This window comes from Hyla sarda, chromosome 9 (assembly GCF_029499605.1).
Source record: "Hyla sarda isolate aHylSar1 chromosome 9, aHylSar1.hap1, whole genome shotgun sequence".
NCBI classification, from domain to species: Eukaryota; Metazoa; Chordata; class Amphibia; order Anura; family Hylidae; genus Hyla; species Hyla sarda.
This window is the reverse complement of record NC_079197.1, coordinates 163,683,907-163,696,898: the sequence shown is the minus strand read 5'-3', so window position 1 is coordinate 163,696,898 and position 12,992 is coordinate 163,683,907. Positions and strand designations below refer to the sequence as shown.

Sequence of the window (12,992 nt, the reverse complement as noted above, 5' to 3'; positions counted from 1 at the left end):
ACGGTATTTACTAAGGTTTCCCTACACTTTCCACTTTCCCTACATTTTCCTTTTTCACACGTGCTCTGTGGGGTTTTCCTCAGCTCAAATCCACCACATTTCCTGTGGAAACCTTAGTAAATATGTTGGGTTTGTGTGAAAATGTCGGGAACACGGCCCTTTTTGGTGACCACGCCCCCCTTTCCCCAATGACCACGCCCATTTTTCGTGTTTTCTTAGTAAAATGGAGAGTTAGTCAGGGTTTTTTTTCAATTCTGGCGCAAATTTTGGCGCAGACAGAATTTCTGGCCACAATCTGGCGCACGACCCGACAAAATATGTAGGGTTTGCAATAGTAAATGAGGGCCTATAGGTTTGGTCACCTGATACAGGGAGGATTGTGTCCATCCTCCATACGCTCGTCCTCCTCGGCCAATTCGTGGGAACTAAGAAACTGGTTGAGGTCTCCGTTCTCCATGTACTCGGTTATCATGCACAGGGGGTCCTCATCCAGACAGGCCCCCAACAGGCGGATGATGTGAGGGTCGCTCAGACGGGACAGGATCTTCAGTTCCTTTAAGAAATCGCTCCTGAGAACAGACGGAGATCATGGGTGAGACAGATCCTAATGGGGCAATTGGATGAGGGAAATCGATGGGCAATGCCAACAGGAAATCAGATGCATTATGGGAATACTAAGGCTGGGGGGCAGCTATTGAGGAAACATGGGATGTTAGGCTGGGTTCGCACTACGTTTTTGCCATACTGTTTTCAATCCGTTTTTCTAAAGAAAACCGTATGGCAAAAAAACGGATGGAACAGTATGGAAAAAAGTAAACCGTATGCATTTTTAAACAGTATACTGTTTTTAAAAGTGCATACAGTTTCGTCAGTTTTTATTAAAAAAAAAACATGTTTTTGGAAATTTTGTCCATTTTTAATGGGAGGGGTCTTGGGTGGGGACTTTAGGATTCAAATGCGCATGTGCAAAGTAAAAACGTATACGTTTTTCCCGTATGGAACCGTATACATGTGCGTTTCCCATTGACGTCCATGTTAAAAGAAAACATATGCGGTTTCAGTACGGTTTTTAAACCGGAGTCAAAACCGTGGTTGACCACAATTTTGTCTCCGGTTTAAAAACTGTACTGCAACCGCATACGTTTTTTTTAAACATGGACGTCAATGGGAAACGCACATGTATACGGTTCCATACGGGAAAAACGTGTACGTTTTTACTTTGCACATGCGCATTTGAATCCTAAAGTCCCCACCCAAGACCCCTCCCATTAAAAATGGACAAAATTTCCAAAAACATATGTTTTTTTTTTAAATAAAAACTGACGGAACTGCATGCACTTTTAAAAACAGTATACTGTTTAAAAACGCATAACGTTTACTTTTTTCCATACTGTTCCATCCGTTTTTTTGCCATACGGTTTTCTTTAGAAAAACGGATTGAAAACAGTATGGCAAAAACGTAGTGCGAACCCAGCCTAACATTTGGTGCCAGTCCTAATACGAGCGCATTGAGTTAGAGGATGGGTGCAGCTTAGTGGGTACTAAATTACCTGGCATTTTTATTGGCATCGGCCCGAAGTAATTTCACCGCCACAAGAAGACTCTGCCCTTTGCGCATGTTGAATGGGAACTGGAGAACCGGCAGCTCTTGGGGATTCACAACCTCACACAGATGAACCTGGAGACATATCACAATGTTATACAAAATGGAGTCAGTGACAGGATAGCTCTGTAGCGTATGCAATAAGACAGTGTTTTCCAACTAATGTGCCTCCAGCTGTTGCAAAACTACAACTCCCAGCATGCCCGGACAGCCAACGGCTGTCCGGGCATGCTGGGAGTTGTAGTTTTGCAACAGCTGGAGGCATCTTTGTTGGGAAACACTTTTATAGTATATAAGAAAGACGACTTTTAGAGATGAGCGAATTTACAGTAAATTCGATTCGTCACAAACTTCTCGGCTCGGCAGTTGATGACTTTTCCTGCATAAATGAGTTCAGCTTTCAGGTGCTCCGGTGGGCTGGAAAAGGTGGGTACAGTCCTAGGAGACTCTTTCCTAGGACTGTATCCACCTTTTCCAGCCCACCGGAGCACCTGAAAGCTGAACTAATTTATGCAGGATAAGTCATCAACTGCCGAGCCGAGAAGTTCGTGACGAATCGAATTTACTGTAAATTCGCTCATCTCTAACGACTTTGTTAAGGGGGATTGTCTTCTTCATGAGAAAAGGGATTTTCTGATTAAAGGGGTACTCGGGTGGAATTTTTTTTTTTTTAAATCAACTGGTGCGTGCCAGAAAGTTAAACAGATTTGTAAATTACTTCTATTAAAAATCTTAATCCTTCCAGTACTTATTAGCTGCTGAATACTACAGAGAAAATAATTTTCTTTTTGGAACACAGAGCTCTCTGCTGACATCACCGGAGTACCCCTTTAATATGGCTATAGAAGATGAAAACTATGGTGGTGTGACTACTTCCAAGCTTTATCGTCCTTTTCTATCCTATAGTTTGGCACTTATACTGGTAGCCCATAGTATATCAGTAGAAATCAGACGGGCCGGCAGACATGAAGCTTGGTGGCAGTCATGTGACAGCTTTATTAATCAGATTTTCCTAGACCTAAATTTAGAGAAGAGAGAAGAATAAGGGGGGAACATCCATCAAAACCTGTCCAGAGGAAAAGTTGCTGAGTTGCCCATAGCAACCAATCAGATCGCTACTTTCATTTTTCAGAGGCCTTTTCAAAAATGAAAGTAGTGATCTGATTGGTTGCTATGAGCAACTCAGCAACTTTTCCTCTGGACAGGTTTTGATAAATCTCCCCCAAAGTCCGTAGGTGGCCAATAAGAAATTATAGACAGGTTGACAGGGACATGTCGATAAAAGGAAGGTCAAGTGACAGAAACATCAAAGCGGTGAACAAAAACAACACGTCGGCAAGTCTCAGTTTGGTGTAAAAAACACAATATATAGGATTAAAAAGGGTTATAAAAGCAATAAACAAACAAAAGCGGACTACAAGTACATGAAAGGGGCGACATGAAAGGAGGACAGACAGGATAACACAAATATATTAATAGATTCCTTTACAGTGAAGACAACTTACCTCCCCAAACTGCCCTTCCCCCAGCTTCTCCCGAAATAGAAGGTGCCCACGGGGGAATTTGCTGAGGGGCAGCTCTTTGGAGGTGAGAGTGTCAGCGGTCAGGGCAGGCACAGCGTAGGTATTACCCCCTGTCACCCCCTGCAGGGTAACTATATCGGCTTCTGCATAGTGAGGGACACTTGGGGGGACCACCATGGGCAGCTTAGGGGTCCCAAGTTCTCTGTAGCCACCATCTGGAGAGAGAGAAGGAAGAAGGCCAAAGAGGAAGATGAGCAGAAATAGTCAGGAGCGAAATAAAGAGATATAATAATCTGAGAGACAGTGAAGGAGAATGATAAATAGAAGCAGAAGAGAAGAAAAAAAACGTCACCTTACAATGTAATCTTACAAGTATAGGGACAATTATCAGCGAAAAGACTGGCAAGTGCCCCTTAGGGTCAAAGGACTTCTTATGATGTTGCTGCTAAATAATTTCCCCAACCCTACAATGAAGAATACTGCTGAATATAGACCCTAACATGTCCAGGGTTTTAGGACTGCTGCCCTGATGACTGTCGATGCGGCCGCTGCGGCCCCTCCATTCATTTCTATGGGAAGAGACGTGACGGCTACGTCATAGTCATCACGCCTCCTCCCAATGACATGAATGGAGGGGGCGTGATGTGACGTTTCGAACGCGGAAGCTGCAAGTTTCCGCGTTCCTAACGCCGCAGCTGCTGGCACGGAGATCGTGATCTAACATCTTATCCCCTATCCTTTGGATAGGGGATAAGATGTTTGTGACAGAGTACCCATTTAAAGTGTACCTGTCAATTTATAGAAACTTTTTATGAGTCCTGGAGACATGTCAAAAGTTTTTATCGGTTGGGGTCTGAGTGGTCAGACTCTAACCGATGATAGGAACCTAGACGGTCTCATAGCTCCCATAGACTTACATTGTAAGTCCATCCAGGAAGGTCCCATAGACTTACATTGTAAGTCTGTCCAGGAAGGTCCCATAGACTTACAATGTAAGTCTGTCCAGGAAGGTCCTATAGACTTACATTGTAAGTCTGTCCAGGAAGGTCCTATAGACTTACATTGTAAGTCTGTCCAGGAAGGTCCCATAGACTTACATTGTAAGTCCATCCAGGAAGATCCCATAGACTTACATTGTAAGTCTGTCCAGGAAGGTCCCATAGACTTACATTGTAAGTCCATCCAGGAAGGTCCCATAGACTTACATTGTAAGTCTGTCCAGGAAGGTCCCATAGACTTACATTGTAAGTCCATCCAGGACGGTTCCATAGACTTTCATTGTAAGTCCGTCCAGGAAGGTCCCATAGACTTACATTGTAAGTCTGTCCAGGAAGGTCCCATAGACTTACATTGTAAGTCCATCCAGGACGGTTCCATAGACTTTCATTGTAAGTCCCTCCAGGAAGGTCCCATAGACTTACATTGTAAGTCGTCCAGGAAGGTCCCATAGACTTACATTGTAAGTCTGTCCAGGAAGGTCCCATAGACTTACATTGTAAGTCTGTCCAGGAAGGTCCCATAGACTTACATTGTAAGTCCGTCCAGGAAAGTCCCATAGACTTACATTGTAAGTCAGTCCAGGATGGTCCAATATACTTTCATTGTAAGTCCGTCCAGGTCACATGACACAAATCCGGGAGAGAACGCACTAAGCTCGAACTTCCCCCGGCTTGTTTTTATGATCAGTAGGGGTCTGAACACTGAGACTCTGACCCATCAAAACCTATGTCTCTATGTCCAATCAAACTTGTAAAACGTGTCTATGACCGATCCAAACTTTCCTATGACAACCAAGACGGTCACAAGTTGTCCCAGCCTTCCGGATAATGGGTCCCTGTACTTGTACGCATGCATAAAACATGATAGTATGAGACACATAGTTAAACACGGACTCTCCAGTCCTTAGGATGCTAGACACAGATAGAGACAGTGAGATGGAGAGTATATATGTATACAGACCGGAGTTGACCGTTTTTTGCGCTCAGCTCCGAAATGACAGCCCCTTACCCTGGCTGTTGATTGGCTTAGCCTGCGCGCCACCAGGCTCTGTGATTGGCCGGCTGTAGGTGGAAAGCAGGAGCTCATAGGCTGGGTTGTTTAACAGCAGAGCTGGAGAGACACATGCAGAGTATATAGTGTACACCGCCATCATCATGCAGACACACCGCGTACACGGAATAAGGTCAATAAAACACACATGCACACACATCACACCCCACAACAGGTCTGTTAATACGATGAACACCATTTTAGTCACCAAGACCCATAAAGAGTTAACTAAAAAATACCTGAATGCGAATTGGAAGCCCCTAGACCAGTGGACTCCAAACTGTGGCCCTCCAACTGTTGCAAAACTACAACTCCCAGCATGCCCGGACAGCCAACGGCTGTCCGGGCATGCTGGGAGTTGTAGTTTTGCAACAGCTGAAGGGCCTCAGTTTGAAGACCACTGCTGTCTACAATGCAAGATTTATTTTTATACATTTTGTATTGAATCTTTTATTATCTTCAAGACCTCTGCTTGCTGTCATTCAATAGGAACCGATTACTTGTTGGTCACATGATCACACAGGCTCACAACCTATCAGAAGATGGAACTCTGATAGTGGTACTGTAAAGAATCGTGCGCCCATGCGACCATCACATGATCAGGAAACTTAAAGGGGTACTCCGGCGGAAAACAATTTATTTTTTAAATCAACTGGTACGCGTAAATTACTTCTATTAAAAAATCTTAATCCTTCCAGTACTTATCAGCTTCTGTATAGTACAGAGGAAGTTGAGTTGTTCTTTTCTGTCTGACCACAGTGCTCTCTGCTGACACCTCTGTCCGTGTCAGGAACTGTTCAGAGTAGGAGCAAACCTCTCCTGCTCTGGACAGTTCCTGACATGGACAGAGGTGTCAGCAGAGAGCACTGTGGACAGACAGAAAAGAAATAAAAAAATAAAAAAAACTTTCTCTGTAGTGGACAGCAGCTGATAAGTACTGGAAGGATTAATTTTTTTTAATAGAAGTCATTTACAATTCTGTTTAACTTTCTGGCACCAGTTGATTTAAAAAAATAAATAAAAATGTTTTCCACCGGAGTACCCCTTTAAGGGCCCATTCACACTACGGAATTTTTTAAAGCTGAGAAATTCCAGATACTATCGCCACGGACTGAATTGCCGTCTTAGCACCAATGGATTTCGGCAGCACCCGCTACAGACAGATTCCATTGTGTGAATGGGCCCTTGAGGGGTTATCGAGGAAGCTAATTTCTTCCAAAAACGGTGCCACACCTGTCCTCAGATTGTGTGCGGTATTACAACTTGGCTCTATTTAATCGAACTGAGTTGCAATAGCATACACAGCCTGAGGACAGGTGTGGCGCTGTTTTTTATTTTTTTTAAATTTATTTTAATTAATTAATTTATTTTTATTTTAAAGAATAATAATTCTTATTGGCGTTAATTAGAATACGCCAACCTATAAACATCATACCGTTTTTTGTTGTATAATATTATATGTGAACAGATTTAGGGGGTCACAAACTATCTAAGCCCCACCCCATCCACTGGCCACACCTCTTTATAGTTAATATATTACATTCCCTCACCTTGACATATACAAAGTCATGCACTTAGTGTAATACCCCTATGCACATGCACACATTATACACATACGACCCCTCTAGACACAACACACCTGTGTCGTGCACATCCATTCATGCTCGCACTCACCTGCCCCGTCAGAATTTGGGCACAGGGTAGCCATCTTGGCAAGGGGGTTGTGGTTCGGCTCTTGGTACTCCCCCTCTGAGGTTAGGATGCGCTCGTAGCGGCTGCCATGTCTAGACGACAGCGAAAGGTTCTGGGTGTTGTTGATCACTACGGTGTCAGAGGGAAGGGACAGGTGGGCGGTGAGATCGCTGTCTGAGGGACGGTGCTGGGCCTGGAGAGATGGGGCGAAAAAAAAAAAATTAAGACGTAATAAAACTTAATTTATCTGTTGTCAGAGCCACTAGGCTAAAACTAAGCTAAAACTTCCTGTTCTGTACAGACAACTTCCCAGCAGTCTCCTCCTTATCATTGTTTTGGATGCGTTCCAAGTAACTGCTCTAGGTTGATGTCCTGCTCCAAATTAGATAATACGTGCACGGAGAAAAAACACATTGACACAGGACTGGATCAAAATGGTCCTTTGGTTTATTGTATTGCGTACACACAAGATATATGCTTCAGAAGGGCATAGCACGTTGTTTAAGCATTTTAATTGGTTAGCAGACTACTTTACGTAAGCATTGCATCATATTTTCAGTGCCAAGCAGGGTGGTCACACAGGGCTTGATACAGGATGTAACCACTATTTTAGAAGAATGATCTTCATTTTATATCTATTATCCATAACATCATTACAGATAGGAGTACAGTAAAAGGTGACACTAGTGCAGTGTTTCCCAACCAGTGCGCCTCCAGCTGTGGCAAAACTACAACTCCCAGCATGCCCGGACAGCCTTTGGCTGTCCGGGCATGCTGAGAGTTGTAGATTTGCAACAGCTGGAGGCGCACTGGTTGGGAAACACTGCACTAGTATATTGATCACAGAGATACACACAATAACTGCTGCTTTCAGATCAGCCTCCCCCTGTAAAATGATCAATGAAAAGGTCACAGAGTACACCCAGTAAAGTTTACAATCCATGTGAATCGGACAGCTCCTGTCTATTGTTGTCTATGTCCATAGGGCACGTTTCAGTATCTGGTTCTAAATGGCAAAAACTAAAAAATAATCTAGGCAATACATTCCCTTTAAAGGGGGTACTCCCGTGAAAAACTTTTTTTTTTTAAATCAACTGGTGCCAGAAAGTTAAACCGATTTGTAAATCACTTCAATTACAAAATCTTAATCCTTCCAGTACTTTTTAGGGGCTGTATACTAAAGAGAAATCCAAAAAGAAATGCATTTCCTGTGATGTCCTGACCACAGTGCTCTCTGTTGACCTCTGCTGTCCATTTTAGGAACTGTCCAGAGAAGCAAATGTTTGCTATGGGGATTTTCTTCTTCTCTGGACAGTTCCTAAAATGGACAGCAGAGGTCAGCAGAGTGCACTGTGGTCAGGACATCACAGGAAATGCATCTCTTTTTGGATTTCTCTTTAGTATATAGCCCAGCCCCTAAAAAGTACTGGAAGGATTAAGATTTTTTTTAATAGAAGTGATTTACAAATCTGTTTAACTTTCTGGCACCAGTTGATTTAAAAAAAAAAAAAAGTTTACCACGGGAGTACCCCTTTAAAGAAACATCCTTCTGCATCTCCATAGTTTCCTACAGGGGGCACTTTTCTGCAGACTGTTTTGTTTCACCCACCTTCCCCAGCAATCTCTTCCAGCGCTGCCTCCACAGAATAAGGATAATGACGACCAATAGGAGCAGGATTATGACCACCAGGCAGCCAATCAGAATAGAGGTATTGCTGCTCTCGTCCTTCACAATTGGTAGGTTTAACCGGTTAACACTTACAGCTTCTATGGCACAAAGTAATAGAAAAGACAAAAAAAAAATATATATATATATAAATATAATATATATATATATATATATATATATATATATATATATATATATATATAAAAAGACCAGGGTAATACATAAACTGAAGCAAGGGTACGTTCGTATGGCGGATTTTTTTGCAGGTTTTCCTCTGCGTATTTGAAAGGGGGCGGGATCTTCTCGGCTGTCCGCAGCAGATTTTCCCGCAGAGGAGTTTACGCTGCGGAAAATCCATCGCAAGCCCCATTGAAGTCAGTAGGGACTGCGGCGGATTTTCTGCAGCGTAAATTCCGCCGTGGAGAATCTGCTACGGACAGCCGAGAAGAGCCCGCCCACTTTCAAATACGCAGCGGAAAACCCGCAAAAACTAATGAAAAACAGAAAGACAGAAAGCAAGGTGATGTAAAGACAGAAAGCAAGAAAGCAAGGTGATGTAAACATAAAAGAGTTGCTGATATTAGAAAAAATATTAGAAAAAAGTGGCGTTTCTATTCTCAGCAACCCCTTTAATGGTTTAAGATCATCTGTGTGGAAAACCAGACTAGTGAAGATGTCATAAACCACAACAACCTGAATCTGCATTGGAAATGATAAAATGTAATAGAATTTTCCATAATGTTCTCACCATGAACACTTTCGCTGGAGCTGCCTACGGTAGTCTGCACAGTTTTCTGGCTGGTTCCCTGTGGCACCTCTGTTGTGGGAGGTTGCAGCGTGGCTTCCCGTGGCTGGGGGAGGGGACTTGGGTCCTCTGGTTCTGATGAGTCCAGAACATCTTTGGGTCACAAAAAGAATAATACAAATTTAAAGGGGTATTCCAGGAAAAAAAACTCTTTTGATATATATCAACTGTCTCCAGAAAGTTAAACAGCTTTGTATATTACTTCTATTAAAACGTCTTAATCCTTCCAATAACTATCTGCTGCTGAAGTTGAGTTGTTGTTTTCTGTCTGGCAACAGTGCTCTCTGCTGACATCTCTGCTTGTCTCGGGAACTACACAGAGTAGAAGAGGTTTGCTATGGGGATTTGCTTCTATTCTGGACAGTTCCCGAGACACATGTCATCAGAGAGCACTTAGACAGAAAAGAACTCAACTTCAGCAGCTCATAAGTACTGAAAGGATTACGATTTTTTAATAAAAGTATTTTACAAATCTGTTTCCCTTTCAGGAGACATTTTTTTTTTCCTGGAATACCCCTTTAAGTCACCGAACACTAAATACAAGTTTATTTATTTTATTTTTTTAATCAACTGGTGACAGAAAGTTATACAGATTTGTAAATTAGTTCTATTAAAAAAATCTTTATCCTACCAGTATTTTTCAGCTGCTGCATGCTCCAGAGGAAGTTGTGTAGCTCTTTCCAGTCTGACCACAGTGCTCTCTGCTGACACCTCTGTTCGTGTCAGGAACTGTCCAGAGCAGGAGAGGTTTGCTATGGGGATTTTCTCCTGCTCTGTACAGTTCCTGATACGGACAGAGATTTCAGCAGAGAGCAGACTGGAAAGAACTACATAACTTCCTCTGGAGCATACAGCAGCTGATAAATACTGGAAGGATTAAAGGAGTACTCCTGGATCTGAAAACATTTCCCCTATCCTAAGGACAGGGGATAAGTGTCAGACCGTGGGGGGTCCGACCACAATCTCTTGTGCGGGGCCCCGGCAGTCCGCAGGAAGGGGCCATGTCGACCACCGCACAAAGCAATACAACTCTTATCTTATTCTTAGGATAGGGGATACGTTTTCAGATCTTGGAGTACTCATTTAAAGGGGTTTTCCAGGAAAAAACTTAATATATATATATATATATATATATATATATATATATATATATTTATATATATATTATCAACTGGCTCCAGAAAGTTAAACAGATTTGTAAATTACTTCTATTAAAAAAATCTTAATCCTTTCAGTACTTATGAGCTTCTGAAGTTAAGGTTGTTCTTTTCTGTCTAAGTGCTCTCTGATGACACGTGTCTCGGGAAACACCCAGTTTAGAAGCAAATCCCCATTGCAAACCTCTTCTAAACTGGGCGGTTCCCGAGACACGTGTCATCAGAGAGCACTTAGACAGAAAAGAACAACCTTAACTTCAGAAGCTCATAAGTACTGAAAGGATTAAGATTTTTTAATAGAAGTAATTTACAAAATTTCTGGAGCCAGTTGATATATATAAAAAAAAAAACGTTTTTTCCTGGATAACCCCTTTAATTTAGTAATTCACAAATCTTTATCACTTTCTGGCATCAGTTGATTTCATAACAGTGCAACCAGTGTGCCTCCAGCTGTTGCAAAGCTACAACTCCCAGCATGCCCGGACAGCCTTTGGCTGTCCGGGCATGCTGGGAGTTGTAGTTTTGAAACAGCTGTTATGAGAAGCTGACAAACCGTGTCTTATCTGTGCCTATATAGAAGGTACTGACCAGAAAGAAATGAGATTTCGCTGAAGAGCAGCCACGGGCTGGAGAAGTAATAATGACAGCGCAGGATTCTGGCCAGCCTGCCGGACAGGGGCATGGTGACAGTCCGGGCGCTTGGGTCGCGGACATCCATTGCCAGAGATAGAGTGACCGGAGTGGGGTCCCAGGGAAGATGCAAGGTGCGCTTAAAGTAACAGTCCACACGGCGGAAGACTTGGACCCCTCTGGAGTGCATGTTATTGGCGTGTACCTGAGGGGACAGCGAATAGATCAAAAAGCGCATTCAAATGGGTCGATCATGCAGCTCTACTACCAATAACCCATCTTGGCCATTCAGAGGGCCTCCTTTGTTTGTAATACCTAGACTTAGGCCCAGATTTATCGATCTGACTGGAACCAAATCTGTCCAGTTTTGCCCGTAGCAACCAATCACAGCTCAGCTTTCATATCATAAGAAGCTGTGGTAAAATGAAAGCTGAGCTTCGATTGGTTGCTATTGGCAAAACCGGGGGTCACATTGTTCAGGCCTTCACCAACTGCACATGAGTGATAGTCTACACATGTCTGTACTGTGATGTCCCAGTACGGGATATGCATCCCACACCAGTTGATTTAAAAAAATAAATAAAAAAAAGCGCAACGGGCAAACCATAGAAAATGCTGCACTGAAGTGGAATTTCGGGAAATGTGTCCCTGCGCAAAATTTAGCAAAATTATGTGCGTCCATTTAATTAAGCTTGGTACACATACACATTACCCCCACTCAAAAACTAAATCCTACCCTTACAATGATAACCCCCCCCCCCCCCCAACCCATCACTCTTTGGAAAATTAGTAATAGGTTCCAGAATGTTCACCCAAAATAAAAATTAAAAATACTTACGGTGAACGAAAAAATGACAAAATAACTTATTACAGATAAAGCAAATGTATAGAAATAGTCAGAAATAGCTGTTGGAACTGAGTTTCCCAATCAGGGTGCCTCCAGCTGTTGCAAAACTACAACTCCCAGCATGCTAGGAGTTGTAGTTTTGCAACAGCGGGAGGCACACTGTGCTAAAAGATGGGGAAAAAAATCACTTTATACATAGAGGACAAAGTCTACAGTATGATGACTAAGGGTGTCTAGGCACCAGAAATGCGTCGGTATTAAGGCTGTCCAGCAGTTCCTGTGTATGTATTATCATGGAAATAAACCAGAAGGTTTTGTTAACTGCACTTGCTGGGTCCGACTGTGGTGTATCCAATGAACAGTGTCTCCCAGAGGAATTCACACGTGTGTTTGTTTCTATATGCATGAAGGATGCCCAAGCAACTGGAGGAGATGTACAGGTGATATGGGTAGATAGACATCAAAGAACAAATCTACAACCCATCATGCGTGTAAAAACAAACAAACCGAAGAAGGATATAACAATAAGGAGAAAGTGACATGGTCCTCATCTCCCAGCAGCCTCTAGTCTTTGTATACCAGTGGCCCCCAACCAAAAAAAACTAATCCCGGCCTTGTGATGGGTCTTGAGTATGGGGTTGGGACCTCTGACCTTGAGGACTGGGTTGGGGACCTCTGACCTTGAGGACTGGGTTGGGGACCTCTGACCTTGAGGACTGGGTTGGGGACCTCTGACCTTGAGGACTGGGTTGGGGACCTCTGACCTTGAGGACTGGGTTGGGGACCTCTGACCTTGAGGACTGGGTTGGGGACCTCTGACCTTGAGGACTGGGTTGGGGACCTCTGACCTTGAGGACTGGGTTGGGGACCTCTGACCTTGAGGACTGGGTTGGGGACCTTGAGGACTGGGTTGGGGACCTCTGACCTTGAGGACAGGGTTGGGACCTCTGACGTACATGGTCACAAACAACTCTATTAAGGCTGGGTTCACAATACAGTTCCCGTATCAGGTTTTTG

General features: G+C 43.2%; 1 protein-coding gene across 4 annotated transcripts in view; it reads right to left on the bottom strand.

The window, feature by feature from the left end:
- The window catches only part of DDR1 (discoidin domain receptor tyrosine kinase 1), a 104,245-nt gene that overhangs the window by 8,288 nt on the left and 82,965 nt on the right, over positions 1–12,992 (bottom strand). For all 4 annotated transcript variants that reach the window (XM_056539108.1, XM_056539107.1, XM_056539106.1 and 1 more), the window contains exons 8-15: positions 11,087–11,333; positions 9,285–9,434; positions 8,477–8,634; positions 6,850–7,060; positions 5,134–5,235; positions 3,109–3,341; positions 1,551–1,678; positions 363–569 (exon numbers count right to left, since the gene is read on the bottom strand). In XM_056539108.1, the coding sequence (XP_056395083.1) occupies positions 363–569; positions 1,551–1,678; positions 3,109–3,341; positions 5,134–5,235; positions 6,850–7,060; positions 8,477–8,634; positions 9,285–9,434; positions 11,087–11,333 (1,436 nt within the window). The remainder of the gene's footprint in view (positions 1–362; positions 570–1,550; positions 1,679–3,108; positions 3,342–5,133; positions 5,236–6,849; positions 7,061–8,476; positions 8,635–9,284; positions 9,435–11,086; positions 11,334–12,992) is intronic.